Source organism: Saccopteryx leptura, chromosome 11 (assembly GCF_036850995.1).
Source record: "Saccopteryx leptura isolate mSacLep1 chromosome 11, mSacLep1_pri_phased_curated, whole genome shotgun sequence".
Lineage (NCBI taxonomy): Eukaryota > Metazoa > Chordata > Mammalia > Chiroptera > Emballonuridae > Saccopteryx > Saccopteryx leptura.
This window is the reverse complement of record NC_089513.1, coordinates 70,719,535-70,745,926: the sequence shown is the minus strand read 5'-3', so window position 1 is coordinate 70,745,926 and position 26,392 is coordinate 70,719,535. Positions and strand designations below refer to the sequence as shown.

The 26,392-nt window shown below is 63.1% G+C and overlaps 1 protein-coding gene across 2 annotated transcripts; it reads left to right on the top strand.

Moving 5' to 3' along the window:
* Nucleotides 1-1,101: 1,101 nt before the first annotated feature.
* Nucleotides 1,102-25,703, top strand: CELSR2 (cadherin EGF LAG seven-pass G-type receptor 2). 2 transcript variants are annotated; one of them, XM_066353398.1, is made up of 34 exons: nt 1,102-4,927; nt 9,048-9,695; nt 11,488-11,710; nt 12,075-12,190; nt 12,356-12,444; nt 12,751-12,908; nt 13,298-13,461; nt 13,608-13,733; nt 14,069-14,235; nt 14,532-14,819; nt 14,905-15,079; nt 15,311-15,452; nt 15,618-15,738; nt 16,134-16,317; nt 16,467-16,568; nt 17,219-17,313; nt 17,558-17,767; nt 18,237-18,420; nt 18,504-18,632; nt 18,719-18,899; nt 19,066-19,233; nt 19,321-19,447; nt 19,555-19,755; nt 20,023-20,197; nt 20,508-20,620; nt 20,759-20,838; nt 20,919-21,045; nt 21,685-21,807; nt 22,353-22,480; nt 22,653-22,741; nt 22,852-23,046; nt 23,183-23,353; nt 23,463-23,697; nt 24,404-25,703. In XM_066353398.1, the coding sequence occupies exons 1-34, from the start codon at nt 1,621-1,623 to the stop codon at nt 24,408-24,410; spliced, it is 8,748 nt and encodes a 2,915-aa protein (XP_066209495.1). In that variant the 5' UTR covers nt 1,102-1,620; the 3' UTR covers nt 24,411-25,703. The 2 variants fall into 2 exon arrangements, with proteins under 2 accessions (XP_066209495.1, XP_066209494.1); XM_066353397.1 differs by lacking the exon at nt 24,404-25,703 and adding an exon at nt 24,014-24,394.
* The last annotated feature ends 689 nt before the right edge of the window (nt 25,704-26,392 follow it).

Here is a 26,392-nt window from a genome sequence, read left to right as displayed (position 1 = left end):
CCCTCTGCACGGGGCAGGGCTGTCTGCTGGTCACAAGGTCACAATGCTGTAGGTAGAAAGCGTAGGTAGATAGCTGGACTGTGATGGGAAAGGAAGGAGGAGCAAGAGGTGATCTCTCCAGACAGAGGGTTCTGCTGGGCAGGGAAGAGCACGGGTCTAGGACCCAGGAAGCCTGTCTCAAAGCTTGGCTCAGCCTGACCTGTGGTGGCACGGTGGAGGACGGCCAACCTACAACGTTGGGGTTGCTGGTTCAAAGCCTAGGACTTGCCCAGTGAAGACACACACGAGAAGCAACTACTAGGAGTGAATGCTTCCTCCTCCCCCGTCCCCCCTTCTCTCTCTCTTTCTCCTCTCTCTAAAATCAATAAATAAAATCTTAAAAAAAAAATAAAGTAGAATTAAAGCTTGGCTCCACCCCTAGCCAGCCTTGTAACCCTGTACAAGTTTCACCCTCTCTGGGCCTCAGAACTGGCAACATTGGTGTGTTTATAACAGCTGGCTTCTGCCCTGACACTCCCAGTTCACCTCCCGCTGAAAAACCCAGGTGGTGTCAACTGATGCTGGGGCCATTCTGCCGGTGAGCGGGACCCCAGAGGGGCTGGTTAGATCACAGCTTGCTGAGGAGTGGGGCTCAGGACCACACTGTGCATTCCCAGGGAGGGGTGTGTTTCTGGGAGATGGGAGAGGCTTTATACTGTCCAGAAAGGCCCTTTTAGCTCAGTCTCACGGAGACCTGTGGGAGGGACAGCAACACGGGCTTTTACCAGCACAGAAGCAGCCAGCCGTTCTAAGTGTGTGAGGTGGGCATTTGGCTTCTGAGAGCCCTTCAAAATGTTTTGAAAACCTCTAAGGATACTTGGGGTAGGGCCACTATTATCATCATTCTCTAACGGGCTTCTGATGATTAATTAATTCCTCCCTAGGCGGTGGTAGGGATCGGGTTTGGAGTTAGTTTCTGGACAACTAGAAGCCTAGACTAGAGAGCATCCATGCGGAGGCGGGCGCTGGGTGGGGCCCACCTCCTTTGGTTCGGCTGGCGTTGCCACTTTAAGGCGGCGGCGGCGCGAGCAGGTCTATGGTAATGAGCCGCTGCCGCCGCGGCTCTGCAGAGCTCGGCGGCCCGCCGGGGAGGCGAGGGAGCGTGGGGCTGGGCCCGCGGCCGCCGCTACAGCTGCAGCCGCGGCGGGGACGCTAGGCGCAAGCCGGCGGCGCGGGGCCGGCGGGGGCGGCTGGAGCCGGGCCGAGGTCCGGGAGTGCAGCTCCGCGGGCGCAGGTGGGCGATCTCGCCGGGGCGGAGGGGGCACCGCGGGCACTCGGGGGCCGGCAGGGCCTGGGGCGCGCGGGGCCCGCGGACGCAGGTGGCGAGAGCCGGGCGCGCAAGTGGAGGCGCGGCGATCGGGGGGACCCGACGCGGGCCCGGCTCGGAGAACGGTGGGAGCCCGGACGCGTCCGAGGGCGCAGCGCCGGCCCGACCGAGGCATCAAGGCGGAGGCCCCGTGGGACGCACGAGTGGCCCCGGGGACCAGCGCCCCAGCCTGGGCATGAGGCGCGGCGGGGCCGGCAGGAGCCGGAGGAGGAGCCGCCGCCGCCGTTGACCCGGCCGGCCGGGAGCAGGGAGAGATGCGGGGCCCGGCGGTCCGCACCCCCCTTCCCACGCCGCCGCCGCCGCCGCTGCTGCTGCTGCTGCTGCTGCTGCCGCCGCTCCTGGGAGACCGAGTGGGGCCCTGTCGTTCCCTGGGGACCGGAGGACGCGGCTCCTCCGGGTCCTGCGCTCCGGTGGGCTGGCTCTGCCCCGCCTCAGCCTCGAACCTATGGCTCTACACCAGTCGCTGCAGGGATGCGGGGGCCGAGCTGACTGGGCACCTGGTGCCACACCACGACGGGCTGAGGGTCTGGTGTCCCGAGTCCGGGGCCCACATCCCCCTGCCACCAGCCCCGGAAGACTGCCCCTGGAGCTGTCGCCTCCTGGGCGTTGGAGGCCACGTTTCCCCACAGGGCAAGCTCACCTTGCCCCGTGAGCACCCGTGCCTGAAGGCCCCGCAGCTGAGGTGCCAGTCGTGCAAGCTGGTGCAGAGCCCAGGGCTGAGGACAGGGGAGAGGTCAGCAGAGGAGTCCCCAGGCGGGCGTCGAAAAAGGAATGTGAACACAGCCCCCCAGTTTCAGCCTCCCAGCTACCAAGCCACAGTGCCTGAGAACCAGCCAGCAGGTACCCCTGTGGCGTCCCTGCGGGCCATAGACCCAGATGAGGGTGAGGCGGGGCGGCTTGAGTACACCATGGATGCCCTCTTCGATAGCCGCTCCAACCATTTCTTCTCCCTGGATCCAATCACTGGCGCTGTAACAACAGCCGAGGAGCTGGATCGGGAGACCAAGAGCACCCACGTGTTCAGGGTCACAGCACAGGATCATGGCATGCCCCGGCGCAGTGCCCTGGCCACACTCACCATCCTGGTGACGGACACCAATGATCACGACCCCGTTTTCGAGCAGCAGGAGTACAAGGAGAGCCTCAGGGAGAACTTGGAGGTCGGCTATGAGGTACTTACTGTCAGAGCCACGGACGGTGACGCCCCTCCTAATGCCAATATTCTGTATCGCCTGCTGGAGGGGCCTGCTGGCGGCCCCTCAGAAGTCTTTGAGATTGACCCTCGCTCTGGGGTGATCCGGACCCGTGGCCCCGTGGATAGGGAAGAGGTGGAATCTTACCAGCTGACAGTGGAGGCTAGTGACCAGGGTCGGGACCCCAGTCCACGGAGCGCCACGGCCACCGTTTTCCTGTCTGTGGAGGATGACAATGATAACACCCCCCAGTTCAGTGAGAAGCGCTACGTGGTCCAGGTGCGGGAGGACGTGACCCCGGGGGCCCCAGTGCTCAGAGTCACGGCCTCAGATCGAGACAAGGGCAGCAACGCCCTGGTGCATTACAGCATCATGAGCGGCAACGCCCGGGGACAGTTCTACCTGGATGCCCAGACCGGGGCTCTGGATGTGGTGAGCCCTCTCGATTACGAGACGACTAAGGAGTACACCCTGCGGGTCCGGGCACAGGACGGTGGCCGACCCCCGCTCTCCAACGTCTCCGGCCTGGTGACAGTGCAGGTTCTAGATATCAATGACAACGCGCCCATCTTCGTCAGCACCCCCTTCCAGGCTACGGTCCTGGAGAGCGTCCCGCTAGGGTACCTGGTTCTCCACATCCAGGCCATCGACGCTGACGCCGGCGACAATGCCCGCCTGGAGTACCGCCTCGCTGGGGTCGGCCACGACTTCCCCTTCACCATCAACAACGGCACAGGTTGGATCTCGGTGGCTGCTGAGCTGGACCGAGAGGAAGTTGACTTCTACAGCTTTGGGGTGGAAGCCCGGGACCACGGCGCCCCGGCCCTCACCGCCTCCGCCAGCGTCAGCGTGACCGTTCTGGATGTGAACGACAACAACCCGACCTTCACCCAACCGGAGTACACGGTGCGGCTCAACGAGGATGCGGCTGTGGGCACCAGCGTGGTGACCGTCTCGGCCGTGGACCGCGATGCCCACAGCGTCATCACCTACCAGATCACCAGCGGCAACACCCGGAACCGCTTCTCCATCACCAGCCAGAGCGGCGGGGGGCTGCTGTCGCTCGCTCTGCCGCTGGACTACAAACTCGAGCGGCAGTACGTGCTGGCTGTCACCGCCTCCGACGGCACACGGCAGGACACAGCCCAGGTGGTGGTGAACGTCACCGATGCCAACACTCACCGTCCCGTCTTCCAGAGCTCCCACTACACAGTGAATGTGAACGAGGACCGGCCGGCGGGCACCACGGTGGTGCTGATCAGTGCCACGGACGAGGACACGGGGGAGAATGCCCGCATCACCTACTTCATGGAGGACAGCATCCCTCAGTTCCGTATCGACGCAGATACGGGGGCTGTCACGACCCAGGCGGAGCTGGACTATGAGGACCAGGTGTCCTACACCCTGGCCATTACTGCCCGGGACAACGGCATTCCCCAGAAGTCTGACACCACCTACCTGGAGATCCTGGTGAACGATGTGAATGACAACGCCCCTCAGTTCCTGCGGGACTCCTACCAGGGCAGCGTCTATGAGGACGTGCCCCCTTTCACCAGTGTCCTGCAGATCTCAGCCACTGACCGTGACTCTGGTCTTAATGGCAGGGTCTTCTACACCTTTCAAGGGGGCGATGATGGAGACGGAGACTTTATCGTCGAGTCCACGTCGGGCATTGTGCGGACACTTCGCAGGCTGGATCGCGAGAACGTGGCCCAGTACGTCTTGCGGGCATATGCGGTGGACAAGGGGATGCCTCCAGCCCGCACGCCCATGGAAGTGACGGTCACTGTGTTGGATGTGAACGACAATCCCCCCGTCTTTGAGCAGGATGAGTTTGATGTGTTTGTGGAAGAGAACAGCCCCATTGGGCTGGCTGTGGCCCGGGTCACAGCCACTGACCCTGATGAAGGCACCAATGCCCAGATCATGTACCAGATTGTGGAGGGCAACATCCCTGAGGTCTTCCAGCTGGACATCTTCTCTGGGGAGCTGACCGCTCTGGTGGACTTGGACTACGAGGACCGGCCTGAATACATCCTGGTCATCCAGGCCACGTCGGCTCCCCTGGTGAGCCGGGCCACGGTCCACGTCCGCCTGCTTGACCGCAACGACAACCCACCGGTGCTGGGCAACTTTGAGATCCTCTTCAACAACTATGTCACCAACCGTTCCAGCAGCTTCCCGGGGGGGACCATCGGCCGCGTGCCCGCCCACGACCCGGACATCTCCGACAGCCTGACTTACAGCTTCGAGCGGGGAAACGAACTCAGCCTGGTCTTGCTCAACGCCTCCACTGGGGAGCTGAGGTTGAGCCGGGCCCTGGACAACAACCGGCCTCTGGAGGCCATCATGAGCGTGCTGGTGTCAGGTAAGGAAGGGCCAGGTGACACTGGGGGCAGGGGTGGGCCCGGGCAGCGGACCCAGGAGGAACTCCTTCCCCGCTGCTGTGTCTGGTGCCTGGCACAGAAGTCGAGGGGCAGAAGCTGGTTGAGAAGGAGTTGGCAGCTGGCGCAGGCCCCGGCAGCCCCCGGGCCGAGCTGTTTCGGTTGGCTGCCCCAGCCTACCAGTCTGTGGCGCGCTGGAGGAAGTCTAGTGAGGCTGCCCTGGCTGGGTCTGCCGAGAATTGTGGGGAAAGGCGCGTGGAAGACGGGGGCCTGGAGAGCTGGGAGAGGGTGGGAGAGGCCAGTGGGCCCCTTCGGCACCTCTCGCCACAGCGAGGTATTCCTGTGATCTCATACCGAGCCGAGGGCTCTGGGGCACGGGGTTGCCACCGCGGGGTCAGGACCCTGCTGGCGGGCCTCTTCGGCCCCTTCTGGCTCCCAGCTGAGCCGCGCACCAGCTGAGGGGGACTTTGTCTCAACCCTTCTTTTCCCCCAGGCAGAAAGAGTCTGGCCTGGCTCCCTCTTCAGAGCTCCCGCAGGAAGTGGGGCCGGAGCTCATTGTCTCTGTCCAAACAGATCCCACTGTCAGAGGCCCTGGTTCGGTCCGGCTTGGGGGAGGGGCTGCTGTGAAGCCAGGGACAGGCCAGACCTCCTGGGCCCCTTGGCCACCCCCCTAGACTGCTCTTAGGACACCAGGCCTTCCCTGCTGGCTGTGACCAGCCTGGGCTTGGGGAATGGGGTGTGGGGACCAGCATGAACCAGAGAACCGACGGCCTCTGAGGGCAGAGCCCCCTGATCCAGCGGAGAGAGAACCGAGTCCTGGGGCGTGGGAGCCTCGCCAAGCCCCAGAGAGGGCATTCCTGCTGCTTGGCCAAGCGCTCAGCCTGGGCCTCCCTGGGGGAGGCGTGTTGGGGAGGGCCCGCCTGTCTTTTCTGTCAGCCGCGGGAGTAAGTGCCACCATCAGGGAAGGGCCAGCGCTGGGGTGCTGACCCCTTCCCCAAGCCTGGGAACGACCGGCATGCTTGCGCGGACCTGTTGTGCGCTGCACCTTGGGGACAGATGGGTCCCTTACCCCCACTGCAGACACATCCAGGAGGGGAATCGGGGCCTAAGGGGAGATGCAGGGCATGGCTTCAGCCTCCTCCCTAATCATGGTCCTTCCTACCCCGGCCCACCCCTCTAGTGGCCATGGGAGCAAGGGTGGGGAGCTTTCGGAGGTCGTGGACAAGGCTCTGTGCCTTGAAGCTTCAGTTTCCCACCCAGAAGGAGGAAGCAAGCGGCTGTGTTCCCACATCCTGTGTCCTTCTCTGTGCTGGGAGGCCAGGCAGTTGGGAGGACAGCCTCTCCCTCTTGTCCTCGCCCCAGCCTGCCCTAGGGGAGCGTGCCAGGACATTGAGGGATGGGGACAGAGGAGGCCCCACCCGGCCTTCAGGCTCCTATCAGGGCCAAGCCCCAGACCTCGGCCTCCCTGGCCCTCCAGTCCTAGCCCCCCCATCCCCCTCAGCCCTGACCCTTGGAGGCAGTCACCACGGCAACCCCAAAGTTCATGGAGGCTGGGGTGAGGGGGAGTTGACTCCCACTGCCCCTTTGTTTTCCCTCCCTTGTTCTTTGTCTCTTCTTTCTTTCCCACCCTGCCCACGGGGGCCCTTCTGCACTGCCCCTCTGCAGTGCCCTCTCCCATCTCCCGTGCTGGTCTCTCCTCCTTGCCCACTCTCTCCACTGCTGGCTCTTTTCCTGGGCCTTTGTCCTGCCCTGCTCGGTCTCGGTGTTTCCGCCTCTCTGATCTCCCTTCTCTTGTGCCCACTGGCTGCAGCTGCCCCAGCCTGGGCTGCGGGCTGTCCTGGAGCGGAACTCTCCCCGCCTCCTCCTCACTCTGCGAGGACACGGGAGCTCCTGGCCGCGGCCTGTTCAGCCCCCAGAGCAGCAGGTCCCCTCTGGGCTTACTACCTCCACTGGCACATCTGCCAGGGAAACAGAGACTTGGCATCTGATGCTGCCAGTCTGGGACCTGGCACTTTCCCAGGAGCAGCTGGCCGGGCTCTGGGCACAGGAAGTGTTTCCTAGGGTCAGAGGCCATCCCAAGGGTTTTGTGTCCAGGAAGATGGCTCAGGCAATGCTACCCCCACCGCGCTATTCCCACCACTGCCTTTGCACCTGAGGGGCGGCCCAGGTCAAGGCAGGGGAGAGGAACAAAAAGGAAGGAGAGAGCAGTAGGTTAAGTGCTGGGGACGGGGGATAATAGCAGAGGGGGCAGGTGGCCACAGATGGTAGACCAGATGGGAAGCCACAGAGACAGAGAGGGTGAGGGGCATAGGCGGCGCCTGGGGTGGGGGGTGGGGGGCATAGGGAGGAGTGCTTGTTCCCAGGGCTGAGTGGTGAGGCGTCTCCTGCTCCTTGGTGTTGACTGTACCCTCGCCTCCCTAATCAGTTAGGAGCACGCTGTGTAGACTCTTGGGCTCCTTTCTGCCCAAAGGGCCTATCTATCCTCTCAAAGAATCACCGGGCAGAGGCCCGGGTACACAGGAGCTCTCTGCCAGCACCTGGGTGCCTGGGTGCAGAGCATCTGAAAAAGGGTGCCAGGTAGAGCCCGAGGTCATCAATCTGGGCAGGCTTCCCAGAGGAGGTGAGTTTAGGTGGCTTGGTAGGCCAGGTAGGAAGGAACAGCCTGTGAGATTGGAGTGGGAGGAGCAGAGGTGGGCTTGTGAGAGCAGGCGGGCCTCGTGGTCGCAAGCCTGGAGGGCCAGCGAGCAGTAGGCTGAGGACACGGCTGAGGTGGCCTTCTCAGCCTCAACTGAGCCACCCAGTGCACTCAGCCACCTCAAGCAGGTACGACAGAGAAGCGGAGTCTACTCGTGGACCCCTCTTCTACTCGCACCCAGAAACACCGGCTCCTGCCCCACTCCTGTTAGATTGTCCTTCCTTTTGTATCTACACAGGGCCCCTCCTGCTATGTTTTAAAGACCTTTTTCTCACAATGGAGACTAAATAGATTCTCATCAACATCTAGTATCTACTGAACACCCACTGTGTGCAGGACATGGTAGGAAGTGAAAATATGAGTATTCCTTACAGCCTGCCAAGTCGTTTCCCTCTCCCTTGGCCTCCAGCTTTTATTTTTGAGCTCAGATCCATTCCCGTGCATTTGTGCATTCAGGTGAGGACTGGTGTCTGTCCAGGAAGGACCATGATTAGGGAGGAGGCTGCCGTGTGTGGGAGGGTAGACAGCAGAACGTGCTAGCACTTAGCTGTTCGTGAGGATTGTGGCAGGCCTCCTGGTGTGGTGTCATGAGCCAAGCAGGCAATGAGTAACTACAGGCCACCGGGCCGGAGAAGACTTCAGCTGCCCAGCCCTTTCCATCTGTGCCCCCCAGTCCCAGAGCATCAGAGCAGTCGGGGGGGGGGGTGTGCTGCCACTAGCTAGCTGGCTCAGCTGGATTTCCTGGGGTAGAGCCCCCCAAGCTACTACCCTCAGCAGCCCAGAGAGTTGGGCGGGAAGAATGCTTTGTGTGGGGTGTTGCCATGGGGATAGTGGCCCGAGCCCAAGCAGCCATGGGGCTCAGTGGGAGGAGGGCTGGGTGGCCCACTGACCCAGTTCATTCCCCGCTCTCTGTGCGTGGGGGAGGGGGAGCCCAGCCAGGGTCAGGGTGATGGTAGCCTTGAGGAATAGATGCTGAGGGGGTGGGAGGATTGTATCTGTGAGTCTTGCATGATGTTCTGGTCCTATAGAGAGGTAAGAACAAGGCAAAACAGAAGTCTTGTTCAGGGAAGTTCCGAGTCTGGTGTAAGGGAACAGGAACCTGCTTGGGCAGGGAAAGGTCATGCTTCACACCAGAGGGTTTGGAGAAAGTATGCAAAAAAACCTTCTGGAAATCGAACCCCCTATGCACCTGTAGGAGCTGATCTTCAGAGTGCCTTGTCTACAGGTGGCGTACTTTCTTGGGCACCTCTGTGCCGTAGAGTAAAGAGAGTTCCTTCTTGGCAACTGAGCAATGCAAGAGTGTGCGGCTGAAATCCAGCCACATTCACTCCCTTCTTGGTGCCGCTGCCCAGGGCCAGGTGTATGGGTTGGCCCCAGGTCAGGCTCTGACCCATGTGGCCTCTCCGCAGATGGCGTGCACAGCGTGACTGCCCAGTGCGCACTGCGTGTCACCATCATCACAGATGAGATGCTCACGCACAGCATCACGCTGCGCCTGGAGGACATGTCGCCGGAGCGCTTCCTGTCGCCACTGCTGGGCCTCTTCATCCAGGCGGTGGCGGCCACGCTGGCCACGCCCCCAGACCACGTGGTGGTCTTCAACGTGCAGCGGGATACTGATGCCCCAGGCGGCCACATCCTCAACGTGAGCCTGTCGGTGGGCCAGCCGCCGGGGCCTGGCGGTGGGCCGCCCTTCCTGCCCTCGGAGGATCTGCAGGAGCGCCTCTACCTCAACCGCAGCCTGCTGACGGCCATCTCGGCCCAGCGCGTGCTGCCCTTCGACGACAACATCTGCCTGCGCGAGCCCTGCGAGAACTACATGCGCTGCGTGTCGGTGCTGCGCTTCGACTCCTCGGCGCCCTTCATCGCCTCCTCGTCCGTGCTCTTCCGGCCCATCCACCCGGTCGGGGGCCTGCGCTGCCGCTGTCCCCCTGGCTTCACAGGCGACTACTGCGAGACTGAGGTGGACCTCTGTTACTCGCGGCCCTGCGGGCCCCACGGGCGCTGCCGCAGCCGCGAGGGCGGCTACACCTGCCTCTGCCGCGATGGCTACACGGGTGAGCTGAGGGAGGGTGACGGCTGCCTTGTTCCGTTACAGAATTAAGTTCGGGTTATCCCAGCCGTTCACAAATCCCACCTGCTGTTTTATACCAACCCAGTGAGTGCAAGGAGTCTTTCTTCTTCCCCACTGCCCCCACCCCCAACCCCATTCCAAGCAGTGTGACTGAGGTCAGCACTAACTCTAGAGCCAACCTGCTTGGGTTTGTATCCCTGCTTTGTCACTAGTTAGCTGTGTGTCCTTGAGCAAGTTACTTAACCTCTCTGTGCCTCAGTATTTTAAAACAGGAACAATCAATCTACTTATATCATACAGTGGGCATGAGAATTTAATTAATTAACACACGGAAAGAGCCGGCCTGTGGAAAATGTTGGCTGTGAGCTAAGGGGACATTGAGATTGGGTGCAGGTTTCACCTGGAAGCCTGATTAGAGGTGAGGCTGGGCCTCCACCCAGACCTCCCCCAACTGAGTTACCTGGCTGAGCGGCAGGTGCTTTTTCTCTCGGGCATTGAGGGGAAGGCAGGAAGGGCTAGGGACACCGAAGGGGCTCCGGGTGGAGACAGGGCTGTTTGAGATCACTGCACCTGTGTGACCCTGAGCAGAATAAACCCAGCCTGCCCAGGGCCATGAAAGAGGGTCCCGACCAGGAGGCCTCCCTGTTGGCCTGTGACCCAGTCTCTTGCTGGCCGCCTCTGCCTTGTGCTCCGCCCCCTCCCCACAGGCTCCCATGTCTCCTCTGGACACCCCTCCACCTCTGCCCCCTGGCCCTCCCTTCCCGGTGCCCTAGGCCTCACTCCCTCTCCTCCAGGGCCATGCCCACTGCAGCCGGCAGTGGCAGGCAGGCGGGCGCCACCACCTCCCTGCTGCGTTTTCCTGCCCAGAACTTCCCAGACTTGACTCCTCTCAGCTGCTGCTATGGGTGGCAGGGGTGGGGTTGGGGGAGGGGAGTGCAGTCTTTGTCCAGGAGGATGACTAGGGGGGGCCTTAGACTAGGCGAACAACAGTTTCCATGGAAACAAGAGCCAGTCACTAGGCACAGGAGCTGAGAACCTATCTCTAGAATCTGGGAATGGGGAAGGAGAGAAAGGGGTGGATTTTCCCGTTGGAATTTTCAGCTCCTCCATTGAATCCTGGGCTGCTCCCAGCGCTCAGTTCTGAACTTAGCATCTCTCAAGTGCACAGAGGTCCTCAGTCTGGACCCCAGGGCTCGGGTTGGGAGTTCCCTGCCTCATTCTTGGGGAGCCCCCACCTTCCCACCCACAGCTCCCCATAGCTCCAACAAATCCAAGTGGAAGCCTGGTCTCATCCCGGGAAGGGAAACTGATCTTAGTGTCTGACAGGGACAGAAACATCAGTGTGGGGAGAGGGGGGCTGGCCCCAGCTTTCGTGCTGACCTGCAGGCCCTTCCTGCCATGACGCTCACCCCTGCAGGGGCCAGAACACCCTCAGGCTTGGTTGGTACCAAAGGCTACGAGGCCCTGGGCCCTATGGACAGGGAGGCCCAGGCCTATGCTCGTGAGGCCCAGGTGGGGTATGGAAGGGACTGGGAGCTCCAGGGGGCTGGCAGGGGAGTATATGGTACTGTGGTGAGAACGGCTGGGCACAGCAGCAAGGAGGGCTGGGCCTTCTCCGAGGAGACGGAGGGAGAGGGGTGCTAGGAGAGTTTGGGGGCACTGTGGGGCCACAGGAGACCATGGGAGGTATTGCTGGGTGGGAGGAGGCCTACCCCCCCTCCCCCCGCCGCTCCTCTTAGGGACTGCGCTGTCGCCCTGCCTTCCCTCCTGCCTAGGTGAGCACTGCGAGGTGAGTGCCCGTTCAGGCCGCTGCAGCCCCGGGGTCTGCAAGAATGGGGGCACCTGTGTCAACCTGCTGGTGGGCGGCTTCAAGTGCGACTGCCCATCAGGAGACTTCGAGAAGCCCTACTGCCAGGTGACCACGCGCAGCTTCCCTGCCCGCTCGTTCGTCACCTTCCGTGGCCTGCGCCAGCGCTTCCACTTCACCCTGGCCCTCTCGTGAGTGGCTGGGCTGGGGGCGAGGGGCGGGGCCTCCCTTTTGTCGAGGTTGGTGTGACAGGCAGTGAACGTGCTCAGAGCAGGTTGGGGGAATCAGGTCGGGGCACTTGGAGTTGCCTGTGCACTTAGCCAGCTGACCTTCCTCACCCACCGGGGTCCACCTGTCACTCCATCCACCCAACCCTCGAGGGCGGGACGCCAGGATACCAGGGTTCTGGCTCTGGTTTGGGCTCATCTTCCACATTCTAGCCCCTTGGCCGGTTTCAGCCCTCTGGGTGGTAGGATCCAGGGCTGTTGGGTGGCTGACGTGCTGGCGTCCCCGTGGGTGCTCCATTCCCTGCCCCTGTCCCCAACACCCACACAGGTTTGCCACCAAGGAGCGTGACGGGCTGCTGCTGTACAACGGGCGCTTCAACGAGAAGCACGACTTTGTGGCCCTGGAGGTGATCCGGGAGCAGGTCCAGCTCACCTTCTCTGCAGGTGACCCGGTTGCCCTGGGTCCTCGCCCATCTCTCAGAGGCCCCATGCCCCTGCCCCCGAGTCACACACCGTCCCGCCTAACCTGGGCCCGGGACCAAGCAGGAGCATACCCTCCCTTTCCCAGCCCTCAGCGGGTGTCCTGGCTCATCTGGGTCCTTTCCCTAGGGGAGTCGACCACCACCGTGTCCCCCGTCGTGCCCGGAGGGGTCAGTGATGGCCAGTGGCACACAGTGCAGCTGAAGTACTACAACAAGGTGAGTGTGGGAGGGGCGTCGGGGAGCTGGAGGCTTCTGTCCTTGACTCAGACCCTCACCCAGACTGGGGTGGCACTGCTTCCAGGGGGCGGGCCATGGCACTTCCGGCTGAGAAGGAGGCCGGAGGTGGACACTTGCCACCTTGCTGGGGCATTTCTCTTCCATTGAGTAGCGCGAGATGCTCCGTGTTCCGTGGGGCCGGCCAAACGTGAACGGACTCAGTGTGCGCTGGTGTCTTGGCGCCGGCCCCGGAACCTGGTGAACTCCTTGCACACTGTTCCCTTCTCTGCCCTTCCCCGTCCACAGCCACTCTTGGGCCAGACAGGGCTCCCCCAGGGCCCATCTGAACAGAAGGTGGCCGTGGTGACCGTGGATGGCTGTGACACCGGGGTGGCCCTGCGTTTTGGAGCTGTTCTGGGCAACTACTCCTGCGCTGCCCAGGGCACCCAGGGCGGCAGCAAGAAGTAAGCAGGGCCGAGAGCTGGGGGCAGGAGTAAGGTGAGAGGCCAGCAGGAAGGGACAGTCGAGCAGGGGGGTCACTTGAGGCCCTGAAATGGGAACCAGTCCAGATGGGGGCCCACCCTCACCTTGCTTCCCCAGCCTGCTCAGCCCGCTGTGGTTGGGAACGGCCCAGGCGGGGGATTAGAGCAGAGGCTGCAGGTTGGTCTGGGGAGGGGTGGGGTGGGATGAGAGCGGCTCTGGTGGGGGTGCCTCCCTCCCCCTGGAAGGCCCACAGGGCCCCGTGGACTCTGAGGCCCTTCCCTCTCTCTGGCCTCATGGCAGAGCATGGGGCGAAGGAAGAGTGACAAGCTGCCTGTTCTGCCTCATGTGACCACCCTTGTTGCTCCTCCAGGTCTCTGGACCTGACAGGGCCCCTGCTGCTGGGTGGGGTGCCTGACCTGCCCGAGAACTTCCCTGTCCGGACGCGGCACTTCGTGGGGTGCATGCGGAACCTGCAAGTGGACAGCCGGCACGTGGACATGGCCGACTTCATCGCCAACAATGGCACCGTGCCTGGTATGGGAGCCTGGGGCAGGGCAAGGCCAGGAGCCCCGTGCACAGAGGGGGGCGGTGTCTGGTACGGGGCACCTGCCTGTGGGATCCGGAAGCCCCTCCAGCCGCTGCCGCAGGACCCCCACCATCGTCCCCTTCTCTCATCCTAGGCTGCTCTGCCAAGAAGAACGTGTGTGACAGCAACACTTGCCAGAATGGGGGCACCTGTGTGAACCAGTGGGATTCATTCAGCTGCGAGTGCCCTCTGGGTTTCGGGGGCAAGAGCTGTGCCCAGGGTAGGAGGCAAGGCTGAGGCCCGGGAGCTGTCAACAGCTGGGAACCCTGGCAGGGGCAGGCACTGGGCAGGGCCCAGCCAAGCTGGGCTGTGGGTGGAAAAGCGTGTCTGGGCAGAACCCTGAGGGGGTAGCATTGGAGACAAAGGGCCCAGTGATAGACAGGTCTGGGCACAGTGTGGGCGGGGCCCAGGGCAGGTAAATGCTCTGGGGGGCGGGGCCGACGCAGGAGTGGGCACTAGGAGAGGGAGTGCCCTGCCTCCCACAGAGCCAGCACCCCTGAGCATCTATCTCCTGGGGAACTCTGCCCTTCAGTCTGCCTTTTTCTGCCTCCCCAGAAATGGCCAACCCCCAGCGCTTCCTGGGCAGCAGCCTGGTGGCCTGGCATGGTCTCTCGCTGCCCATCTCGCAGCCCTGGCACCTCAGCCTCATGTTTCGCACACGCCAGGCCAACGGTGTCCTGCTACAGGCTGTCACCAGAGGGCGAAGCACCATCACCCTGCAGGTGATGCATGGAGGGGTAGGGGCAGGTGGGCTCTGGCCAGGGCTCCTGCAGCAGCCTCCAGGGGACTGGTCCACGGTGGCCTGGCAGGGTCTGGTCTTTCCTGGAAATGCAAAGGCAGCGGGGTCGGTTTGGTGGGTCACTGCTGCCATCTGTTGGGCCCGAAGGAAATAACACCTTGTTCTCTCTGGCCTCAGTGGGGCAGCATGAGGGGTTTGGTGGCTGGGAAGGGGGACAGTGACTTAGAAGAGCCAGTTAAGGTGGTCTGATGACCTACCTTTCTTTCCTCTCTGTGTCAGCTTCAGGAGGGCCACGTGGTGCTGAGTGTGGAGGGCACGGGGCTTCAGGCCTCATCCCTCCGCCTGGAGCCAGGCAGGGCCAACGACGGCGACTGGCACCATGCACAGCTGGCACTCGGAGCCAGCGGGGGCCCTGGCCATGCCATCCTGTCCTTCGACTACGGGCAACAGCGGGCCGAGGGCAACCTGGGGCCCCGGCTACACGGGCTGCACCTGAGCAACATCTCAGTGGGAGGAGTGCCTGGGCCGGCCGGTGGTGTGGCCCGCGGCTTCCGGGGCTGTTTGCAGGTGAGCCTTCTGCCGGGCCTTCGCGGCACCCCCGCCACCTAGAGGCCGGCTCCCGGAGGGCCAACACTGCCCCTGTCCTTCCCAGGGTGTACGGGTGAGCGAGACGCCCAAGGGTGTTAGCAGTCTGGATCCCACCCGTGGGGAAAGCATCAGTGTGGAGCCGGGTTGTAGCCTTCCAGACCCCTGTGACTCGAACCCATGTCCTGCCAACAGCTATTGCAGCGATGACTGGGACAGCTATTCCTGCAGCTGTGATCCAGGTGAGCCCGGGGCCCAGGGAAATGGGGCAGGTTTGCGGGTGCCCGAAGCCTCCCTCTGGCTCTGCTGGGTGACCTGGGACCATCTCATCACGTCTCTGAGCCTCTCGGTCTCCTGCACTACAGAGCCATAATCAACTGGTATGGTGCTTAGAAGGAGGCAGACGAAGACAGATTTGAAGAAAGTGCCAGGGAAGGGTGGGAACTGAGCCTTTCCCATCCTTCTGGTCCCAGGTTATTATGGTGACAACTGTACTAATGTGTGTGACCTGAATCCCTGTGAGCACCAGTCCACGTGTACCCGAAAGCCCAGTGCCCTCCATGGCTACTCTTGCGAGTGTCCTCAAAATTACCTTGGGCCATACTGTGAGACCAGGTGAGTGGACCAGACACATAGTAGCGGGTCCTAGTGGCCACTACCTATTGCTGGTGTGTCCCCCCGAGCACTGAGAACCTGGCTGAGTGGCAGCCAGGGTCAGAAAGGCCACACCAGGCAAGGATGGCAGAGGGAGCTCATGCCTGCCTGGGCCCCTCTCTGCAGGATTGACCAGCCTTGCCCCCGAGGCTGGTGGGGACACCCCACGTGCGGCCCATGTAACTGTGATGTCAGCAAAGGCTTCGACCCGGACTGCAACAAGACGAGCGGCGAGTGCCACTGCAAGGTGACAGCCCTGACCTTGGCCTCAGCCTCTGGTCTGCACCCCTGGGCCCTTGAGAGGGGCAGTGGGGAAAGACTTCCTGCAGAGACAGAGGACTGTGCGCCTTCGCAAGTGGCTCTTTGTCCTCACGTCTGGGAGGTAGGGGACCCAGGACCGATACTTAACTAGTGAGCCCTGGGCCAGCCGGACCGGTTGCTTGCTGCCTGTTCTGACTGGTCGGTGTTTCACTGACGGGCTAGACTCTCAGTTACTGTGAGTGGCTAAGTGTTTTGAATAATACTCTTAGGGGAGTGCACCTGAGGTCAAGGAGCCTCTCTCCAGCGGGGCCACAGCTGGAAGGACCGTGAGTTTCCAGGAGAGCCTGAGCCAGCGCCTCCCTTTGCCCTCTTCCCTCCCAGGAGAACCACTACCGGCCCCCGGGCAGCCCCACCTGCCTCCTGTGTGACTGCTACCCCACGGGCTCCTTGTCCCGAGTCTGTGACCCTGAGGATGGCCAGTGTCCGTGCAAGCCGGGGGTCATTGGGCGCCAGTGCGACCGTTGTGACAACCCTTTTGCTGAGGTCACCACCAATGGCTGTGAAGGTGGGGCTCCATCAGTGGTGGTGGGCGCTACCCTCTGTGTGCCAGGCCTTGGTGGCGGCCCTGAGGGGGCTGAGGGCCGGGGAGCCTGGGCAGAGCTGTGGGGGGGGGGGAGGACCTGCCCGAAGGTGACCACGTGTGTTTCCCTGCAGTGAATTACGACAGCTGCCCACGGGCCATCGAGGCTGGGATCTGGTGGCCCCGTACCCGCTTCGGGCTGCCTGCTGCTGCCCCCTGCCCCAGGGGCTCCTTTGGTAGGTGCTGGAGGCCCAGAGTGTGGTATGGATGACTCAGCCTCTCATCAGCGGGGTGAGGGCAGAAAGCCCTCAGATCATGGGGCCCCCTTTCTGGCCTCGAGGTCCTGGAGGCTCCATGTCCCATCCTTCCCTGGATCGTGGCTCCTCTCCTCCCAAGGGTGCCCACAGGAAGGGTGCCTACATCTCAGACCCTTAACAAAAGTGCGGAGAAGCCTGCAGTGTGCCCAGCACAGGGCTGGGGACAGAGGATTCAAACATGAATCTGCAGGGTTTTCAGCCTGAGTTCATCACCCCGTCCTGGAGTTAGGCCACCAGACAGAGTCTGGGGAGGGGGCGGTGTCGGGCCCTCCCGGGCTGGAGGTAGGCACTGGTCCTTGGGTTGACGACGAGCAGAATTTTCAAGCAGAGTTTGGCCTAGAGGTGGGGGGCTGGAGAAAGAGAGCAACGTTGGGGGCTCGAGGTGGCCACGTGCTCATGCTCCTGTGGCCCTTGTTCAGGCTGATCTGACAGAGGCTTTGGCTCTAGTGTTCTTCCCACCAGTCCTGTTCCCACTGGGGCTGTTGCTCGCCTGCCTTCTGTCTCCGGCCCATGCGGTCTCGGGGGCCAGGGCCTCTTCCTGAAGCAGCCCTATTGGCTTTCTCCCCCAGGGACGGCTGTGCGTCACTGTGATGAACACAGGGGGTGGCTCCCCCCAAACCTCTTTAACTGCACATCAGTTACCTTCTCAGAGCTGAAGGGCTTTGTAAGTGAACCTCTTGTCTGTCTCCTCCCTCCCCGCCCCCCTGCCCAGTCTCATGTGGCCCACTCAACTCTGAGAAAGGGATTCTGGAATTCCAGCCCCCGAGGGCCCTTGAGGCCCCCACTTGGAGAGGTCGTTTCCTTCCCTTTGCTGAGGCCCTTGAACTGCAGAGTTCCCGTTCTGTCCTCTTGGTACCCCCCTGCCACCCTCCTGCACTGACCCCTGCCCCCCCATCTGCTCATCCTAGGCTGAGCGGCTGCAGCGGAACGAGTCAGGCCTGGATTCGGGGCGCTCCCAACACCTGGCGCTGCTTCTGCGCAATGCCACACAGCACACGGCCGGCTACTTCGGCAGCGATGTCAAGGTGGCCTACCAGCTGGCCACACGGCTGCTGGCCCACGAGAGCGCCCAGCGGGGCTTCGGGCTGTCGGCCACACAGGATGTGCACTTCACTGAGGTGGGGTGCGGAGGGGCAGGGCTGGCTGGCAGGTGGGGGGGTCTCAGTGAAGGAGCCTGCTCCTGGCATCCTGGGGGCGGAGTCAGGAGCACTCCCCACCCCTAACTTTGGGCAGCTCCCCACTGGCACGAGACCTCCATGAGATCTCTTGAGCCACGGGCCAGCACTTGGGTAGCTTGGCATACCTCTTCCCAGTGCTTTTCTGAGCAAGGTGCTCGTAAACAGAAATGTTTGTATTGGAGCTTGCTCTACCCAGGCTCCCCTGGTGCCAGGGCAGGGAAGAGTCACCAGGATCCAGTCCACGGAGCGGGTCCAGGCACAGGCCCGGGCAGCTCTCAGAGAGGAGGAAGGGTTAGAGGAGGGTCAGGGAGGTGGGGGCCCCGCTGGTCTAGGCAGGGTGGGGCCTGACTGTGTAGGTCAGCAGTGGGGGGCTGTGGGCACAGCCTGTGGTGACCGCGCCCACCCCTAGAACCTGCTGCGGGTGGGCAGCGCCCTCCTGGACGCGGCCAACAAGCGGCACTGGGAGCTGATCCAGCAGACGGAGGGGGGCACCGCCTGGCTGCTCCAGCACTACGAGGCCTACGCCAGCGCGCTGGCCCAGAACATGCGGCACACCTACCTGAGCCCCTTCACCATCGTCACACCCAACATCGGTGAGCCTGGCCCCGGGGGGGGAGGGGCTCGTGGGGACGGGCCCTGGCAGGGACTCCCGCTCTAACCGGTGGCCCCTCCCTAGTCATCTCCGTGGTTCGCTTGGACAAGGGGAACTTCGCGGGCGCCAAGCTGCCCCGCTACGAGGCGCTGAGGGGAGAGCGGCCCCCAGACCTGGAGACGACGGTCATTCTGCCCGAGTCTGTCTTCCGAGGTCAGTAGGTGCCTAAGGAGAGGGTCAGGGGCCAGGCCGGGGGGTCCATGCAGGGCCCAGCTCAATGGGCAGTGTTCCCGTCGCAGAAACACCCTCCATGGCCAGGCCCGTGGGCCCCGGGGAAGCCCAGGAGCCAGAGGAGTTGGCACGGCGTCAGCGGCGGCACCCAGAGCTGGGCCAGGGGGAGGCCGTGGCCAGTGTCATCATCTACCGCACGCTGGCTGGGCTGCTGCCCCATAACTATGACCCGGACAAGCGCAGCCTGAGGTGACCATCTGGGGAGGCAAGGAGCGGGGTGAGGGGGTGAGGGCGGAGGGGGTGAGTACCAAGGGTGAGGGCAGCGCCAGGGCCTGGGGCGTCTCAGCCATGAGGGGTGTGCCCCAGTCACACGACCACCTGCCGTGGTGATTGTGCGCCTGCCTGCCCGCATTAGGGTTCCCAAACGCCCCGTCATCAACACGCCTGTGGTGAGCATCAGCGTCCACGACGATGAAGAGCTCCTGCCCCGCGCCCTGGACAAGCCCGTGACGGTGCAGTTCCGGCTGCTGGAGACGGAGGAGCGGAGCAAGCCCATCTGCGTCTTCTGGAACCACTCGATCCTGTGAGCCTGCTCGGGCCTACCCCCCCGAGGCTTCGGGCCCCTGGGCGCCCCACTCCCCTGGCTTCTGACCCTGCCTCCCTCCTGCAGGGTCAGTGGCACAGGTGGCTGGTCAGCCCGAGGCTGCGAAGTCGTCTTCCGCAACGAGAGCCACGTCAGCTGCCAGTGCAACCATATGACGAGCTTCGCTGTGCTCATGGACGTGTCCCGGCGGGAGGTGGGGCCTGCAGGGGTGCCTCGGAGCTGGGGTGCGAGGCCAGGGCGCCGGGCTGGGCGCACAGGCCCTCCTCCTAAGCCCCCCGCCCCTTGCTGCCCATCCTGCAGAACGGGGAGATCCTGCCGCTGAAGACACTGACATACGTGGCCCTAGGGGTCACCCTGGCTGCGCTGCTGCTCACCTTCCTCTTCCTCTCTCTCCTGCGTGCCCTGCGCTCCAACCAGCACGGCATCCGACGCAACCTGACTGCAGCCCTGGGCCTAGCTCAGCTGGTCTTCCTCCTGGGAATCAACCAGGCGGACCTCCCAGTAAGATATCCCCTCACCCAGCCCCCAGCGCTCGCAGGCTCCCTCCTGATGCCCCCACCCCCACTCCGCTGTGTCCCCCAGCAGTAACTGACAGCCCAGCCTGGGTCCTGGCCCACACAGGCTTCCACTCCAGCCCCCCCTGCTCCCCCCGTGCCCCAGAGGCACCTTCGTCTGACCCAGACCACCCAGCACCTTCCAACAGCTGGGCCCTCGAGAGGGGAAGCCGTGCTCTGGGGGTGCCGGCCACTGACCTGGCCGGGCCCTCAGTTCGCTTGCACAGTCATCGCCATCCTGCTGCACTTCCTGTTCCTCTGCACCTTCTCCTGGGCGCTGCTGGAGGCCTTGCACCTGTACCGCGCGCTCACTGAGGTGCGCGACGTCAACGCCGGCCCCATGCGCTTCTACTACATGCTGGGCTGGGGCGTGCCTGCCTTCATCACAGGTACCCCGTCCCCATCCGGGCCTTGAGCTTCTGCGTCCCCTTCACGGTCTAGCAGCGCGCCACATTCTCCCCTCCTGCATCCCAGGCCCAGAGGCCCCTCATCCTGCGGCCCCAGGCCAGGTTCTCTGTAGGTGCCCCTCACGGAACCCCACCCGTGAAGCCCCCACCCAGGGGCTGGGTCCCTGTCCTGGAGAGGGCGGCATGGACAGCCCCTATCGTCTTCAGTGCCTGGACCCGTGAGCCCGCTTGACCACCTGACTGATTCCCAGCGCCAACCCCCCCTTCCTCTGTGCTGTCGCTGTGCTCCCAGGTCTCGCTGTGGGCCTGGACCCCGAGGGCTATGGGAATCCTGACTTCTGCTGGCTCTCCATCTATGACACGCTCATCTGGAGTTTCGCTGGCCCTGTGGCCTTCGCTGTCTCGGTAAGTGCTAGAAAGAGGGCTGGGGGTGAAGGAGTCCTCAGGGTCCTCACTAGGACCAGCTAAGGCTTTCGGGTCCCCATGGGGTGGCAGCTGTCTATCCCCCGATGGTCCCTCTCACAGCTCCCCCTCCTCCGCTAGATGAGCGTCTTCCTGTACATCCTGGCAGCCCGGGCCTCCTGTGCTGCCCACCGGCAGGGCTTTGAGAAGAAAGGCCCCGTGTGAGTATGGGCTGTGGGTGCCCGGCAGTGGGTGGGCGGTGGTGTGGGAGGCCTCACTCCTAGCCCGCCCCTCTCCCCAGCTCGGGCCTGAGGCCCTCCTTTGCTGTCCTGCTGCTGCTGAGCGCCGCGTGGCTGCTGGCCCTGCTCTCCGTCAATAGTGACACCCTCCTCTTCCACTACCTCTTTGCGGCCTGCAATTGCATCCAGGTACCCGGATGTCAGGGCCCATGCCTGTGGGCGCCCCGCGGAGACGGAGACGGGAGGGGGAGCGTGGCCGTGGGCGCCCCGCGGAGACGGGAGGGGGAGCGTGGCTGTGGGCGCCCCGCGGAGACGGGAGGGGGAGCGTGGCTGTGGGCGCCCCGCGGAGACGGGAGGGGGAGCGTGGCTGTGGGCGCCCCCCCGGAGACGGGAGGGGGAGCGTGGCCGTGGGCGCCCCGCGGAGACGGAGACGGGAGGGGGAGCGTGGCCGTGGGCGCCCCGCGGAGACGGAGACGGGAGGGGGAGCGTGGCCGTGGGCGCCCCGCGGAGACGGAGACGGGAGGGGGAGCGTGGCCGTGGGCGCCCCTCGGAGACGGAGACGGGAGGGGGAGCGTGGCCGTGGGCGCCCCGCGGAGACGGAGACGGGAGGGGGAGCGTGGCCGTGGGCGCCCCGCGGAGACGGAGACGGGAGGGGGAGCGTGGCCGTGGGCGCCCCGCGGAGATGGGAGGGGGAGCGTGGCCGTGGGCGCCCCGCGGAGACGGGAGGGGGCGTGGCCGTGGGCGCCCCGCGGAGACGGAGACGGGAGGGGGGCGTGGCCGTGGGTGCCTGAATGGGCGCTGAGACAGCTGCTGCCTCCTGCCTGCCAGGGCCCCCTCATCTTCCTCTCCTACGTGGTGCTCAGCAAGGAGGTCCGGAAAGCTCTCAAGTGTGCCTGCAGCCGCAAGCCCAGCCCTGATCCTGCTCTGACCACCAAGTCCACCCTGACCTCGGTGAGGGGGCCTGGACTTGGGTGGAGGAGCCTTGGGGGCTTGAGAGAGAGGCAGGAGGCCCCAGGAGCCTGTGCTCTGGGCTTTGGCCTCATTTTTCCTCCGTCCTATGTGCTTTCCTGGGACAGGAAGGGGGGGGAGAAGGACTTTGACTTGGGAGAGATAGGCATGGAGCTTGCAAGAATAAGGTGAGGAAGAAGCCAAGACAGGTAATTGGGTCGTGAATGCCAAACACCTGAGAACCCCCTGGGACTCGTGGTAAATTTTCTGTTTCCCAGGATGCTCTCAGGAGACAATTCCTGGCACCATCCTTTACCAATAAGCCCTTATACAGCTGAGTCTAGGGTACTCGGGGGATACAGGCCTGGCATGGCTGTGGCAGAGCCGTGGGCACTCCTCAGCCTTGGCAGAGATGTTGGGCCTCTCTGTTCCGGACCTGGGGGTGTGGGAGGCAGAACCTAGGGCAGGCTCCCACTGTTCCCCTACTTCTGGCCTGGGGCCACCCCTTCGTGCTCCTCTGCTTACTGACTTCACTGCTCCCTGTCTAGTCCTACAACTGCCCCAGCCCGTATGCGGATGGGCGGCTGTACCAGCCCTACGGAGACTCGGCCGGCTCTCTGCACAGTGCCGGCCGCTCGGGCAAGAGCCAGCCGAGCTACATCCCGTTCCTGCTGCGGTGAGCCCTGGTGACGGGTGTGTGGGGAGCGGAGGGGAGCCCTGTGCATGCCAGATCAAGGTGGCAGCTCGAATTAGCAGTAAGGGGCACGGCAGGAACTGGAAAACTCAGGAGAAGGGGACATTGGGCAAGGGCCCAGTCTGACCCTTCCAGCATGATCTTGTCTTCTTAGGGAGGAGTCTACACTGAACCCCGGCCAAGGGCCCCCTGGCCTGGGGGACCCAAGCAGCCTGTTCCTAGAAGGTCAAGATCAGCAGCACGGTGAGGGTGAATGCCCCTGGGGGCTGGTCAGGTGGAGGGTGCAGCTGCCTGGGTTTTGCTGAGTTGGCAGAGGTGGGTGGGCCAGCTGTGATCTCCCTCCCACCTCCCAGATCCTGACACAGACTCCGACAGCGACCTGTCCCTGGAGGATGACCAGAGTGGCTCCTATGCCTCCACCCACTCATCAGACAGCGAGGAGGAGGAAGAGGAGGAAGAGGAGGCAGTCGCCTTCCCTGGAGAGCCGGGCTGGGACAGCCTGCTGGGGCCCGGGGCTGAGAAGCTGCCCCTGCACAGCACCCCCAAGGGTGGGCCCGCGCCAGGGCTGTGGCCCTCGGGAGCGATGGGAGAGCCAGGGGCCGGGAGTCTTGGGAGGCCACACGAGGGTGGTGACTCTCGGCTGGCTGCCTTCTCTGGGCCTCATCGGCTTCTCTCCTCCGCCAGATGGGGGGCCGGGGCCCGGGAAGGTCCCCTGGCCAGTAGAGTTTGGGACCACAGCCAAGGAGAGCAGCGGCGGCGGGGGCTCTGAGGAGCGGCCCCGGGAGAACGGAGACGCCCTGCCGTGGGAGGCGTCCCTGGGCCCCCTTCCGGGCCTTTCTGCCCAGCCTCACAAAGGTGAGCAGGCAGCCTCACACCTCACCTTTGCCCTGCGGCCGGTGGGGCTCTGTAGGGTGGCTCTGTGCTCCGCCAGCTGCTCCTCACGGCCCTGCCCTCTTGGCCCCAGGCATCCTCAAGAAGAAGTGTCTGCCCACCATCAGCGAGAAGAGCAGCCTCCTGCGGATACCTCTGGAGCAGGGCACGGGGTCTTCTCGGGGCTCCTCAGCCAGCGAGGGCAGCCGGGGTGGGCCCCCGCCCCGCCCCCCGCCCCGCCAGAGCCTCCAGGAGCAACTGAACGGGGTCATGCCCATCGCCATGAGCATCAAGGCGGGCACTGTGGACGAGGACTCGTCAGGCTCCGAGTGAGTGTGGCTGGGCAGGTGGGAGGGGCCCACCGGCCTGGCTGGGTGCAGAGCCGCCCCCAGGCCCCCTGGCCCGTTTGGGGTGGCAGTCAGAGGACCAGGGAGCAGAGGGGGCGCAGCTCCCCTACTGTGACAGCACGCCCACCAGCCACGATGCCCTGTGGGGCCAGTCCAGCCTGGCATCAGGCAGTGAGGGAGGGTGGGAGCTGGGGTTGCTTTTCCGTTTCCTTCCTCCGGTGGAAGCTTCTCGCTGTCTCCTCGGCCCTGACTAACCCCTGTCTGCCTTTTCTGCCGCTTTCCTTTCCTGCCTCTCCAGATTTCTCTTCTTTAACTTCCTGCATTAACCCCGGGCCGAGGCTCCTACACCCCGAGGCTCCCTTGCCTTCCCAGCTGCGCTCATGCCCCATCCTGTCTTGTGCTTTATCCCGCCCGCTCCCCACCGCCTGCCCGCAGCAGCGACGAAACGTCCGTCTGAGGAGCCCGGGCCTTGCTGGGAGGGGCACCCCCAAGGCCACCTAGTGCCAACTCCCTCCCCCGCCACCCCCTCACTGCACTTTGGACCCCTGGGGCCAACATCTCCAAGACAAAGTTTTTCAGAAAAGAGGAAAAAAAAAAAAGAATTTAAAAAAGGATCTCTACTCTTCATGACTTCAGGGATTAATTTTTTTTATATGCTGGAAACTGACCCCCCATTCCCTTCCCAAAGAGGATAGGACCTCCCAGGATGCTCCCCGGCCTCTCCTCGGTTTCCCATCTGCTGTGCCTCTGGGAGGAGAGGGACTCTTGGGGGACCTGCCCCTCATTTGCCATCACCAAAAGGAAAGGACGAAGCCACACGCAGCCAGGGCGCCGAGCCCTGCAGGCCAGCCCGGTGGCCCCAGCCTGGCGAGGGCACCGGGGCAGAAGGCCCTCCTCCCCCGACCCGCACCGCCCCCCAGGAACTGGAGACGCCTGGCCCGTCTGGAGAGGGGGCAGGATCGGCGCCCCTGGACCCCCAAATGCTGCATGAACACATTCTGAGGGGAGCCCGTGCCCCGGGCGGCGGCCGGGCCACCCCAACCTCTCCCCTTCTCCTGGACTCTGGCCTCGTGCCACAGCCCGGGCGTTTGCTCAGTTCGCTGACACAAAAGTGCTTCATTTCCCTGCCAGACCCGCGCGTGGGGAAGGCCAGTCATGTTAAGTTGCGCTTCTTTGCTGTTGTGTGGGTGGGAAGGGGAGAAAGAGTGAAGACAGTGCTGGCTCAGTCCGGGCTCTGGGGCCCGCTCCCCGCCCCCCAAGATCAGACAGACCACCCCACTTTGTCTGACCTGCTGTGGCCTCGGAGACACGTTCTATTTTTAACCCCTTCTGGGAATTGGCTCTCTTCTTCAAAGGACCAGGTCCTAGTCCTCTTTCTCCCTCCCCTGACCCCCTCCCTGCCCCAGCTCCCTGCGAAGAGAGAGTTAATATATATTTGTTATTTATTTGCTTTTTTGTGTTGGGATGGGTTCCTCTCCGGTCCCAGGGGGTCTGACGTGGCTGTTACAGGTCGGTGTGTACCCTGCAGTCCTGGCATGGGGCCCGAGGCCCTTCCCCTTGCCCCTTCCCCCTGCTCCGGGCTGCCATCTCCCGCCTCGCCTTGCCTCCCCTCCCCTCTGTTTTGCCAACTGCGCTTCACTTGAGTCACCATTTACTCTAAGCATGTTTTCCCGACTTGTCAAGGACTTTCCTCTGGAGCAGGTGGCTAGAGCAAGCGCTCCTGGTCCTCACCTGGAAGCTGGTCCCTGGCTTTCCGCCCTGGGTTCCCCCTGACCTCTCCCCTCAGCAATTCCTGCAAAGGGTTAAAAATTTAACTGGTTTTTACTACTGATGACTTGACTTAAAAAAAAATACAAAGATGCTGGATGCTAACTTGATACTAACCATCAGATTGTACATTTTGATTGTTCCTGTAAATATCGCAGTTTTGTGCGGTTTCTTTTGTTTTGTTTTTTCATTTCCCCATACTACTGAATAAACTAGTTCTGTGCGGGTTGAGCGTGGTCGTCCCTGCTCTTGTGTGGTGCCCTGTCCCTCCCGAGGGAGCGGCCCGGCCTCCGGAACACAGGAGCAGGCAGGACCAGGTCAGGGACTCGGAGACCAGACCAGGTGCTGGTGGGAGCCAGCCTCTGCCTCTCCCAACACCCCAACAGTGCTCCCCAAAGAGCCTCCTCCTCGCAGAGCCCTGGCGTTTCCCAGGAAGATGTGGCAGGAAGGCATGGTTTCCGGGAGAAGGGACCTGTGCAGCACGAAAGGAGGCCGCACAGAGCCGGTGGGTTTCCGGCCACCCGCTTAGGGCTCGAGTCCTGTGGGCAGCATTCAGGAGACAGGGAGCCCTGGGTTGAGAAGCTGGGGGGAGCCTGACCTGTGATGGTGCAGTGGATAAAGCTTCGACCTGGAAATGCTGAGGTCACCGGTTCGAAACCCTGGGCTTGCCTGGTCAAGGCACATATGGGAGTTGATGCTTCCAGCTCCTCCCCCCTGTCTCTCTCTCCTCTCTAAAATGAATAAATAAAATAAAAAAAGTAAAAAATAAAAAAAATAAAAAGAAGCTGGGGGGAAATTTCATCCTGCTCAGTGACTGGGTACCTCCTACCTCTGCTTCTCTGGGCCATTTTGTGTTTTCTTCCTAATGGAAATGAAGCAACTACTCACACTCCAAGCCAACTACATACTC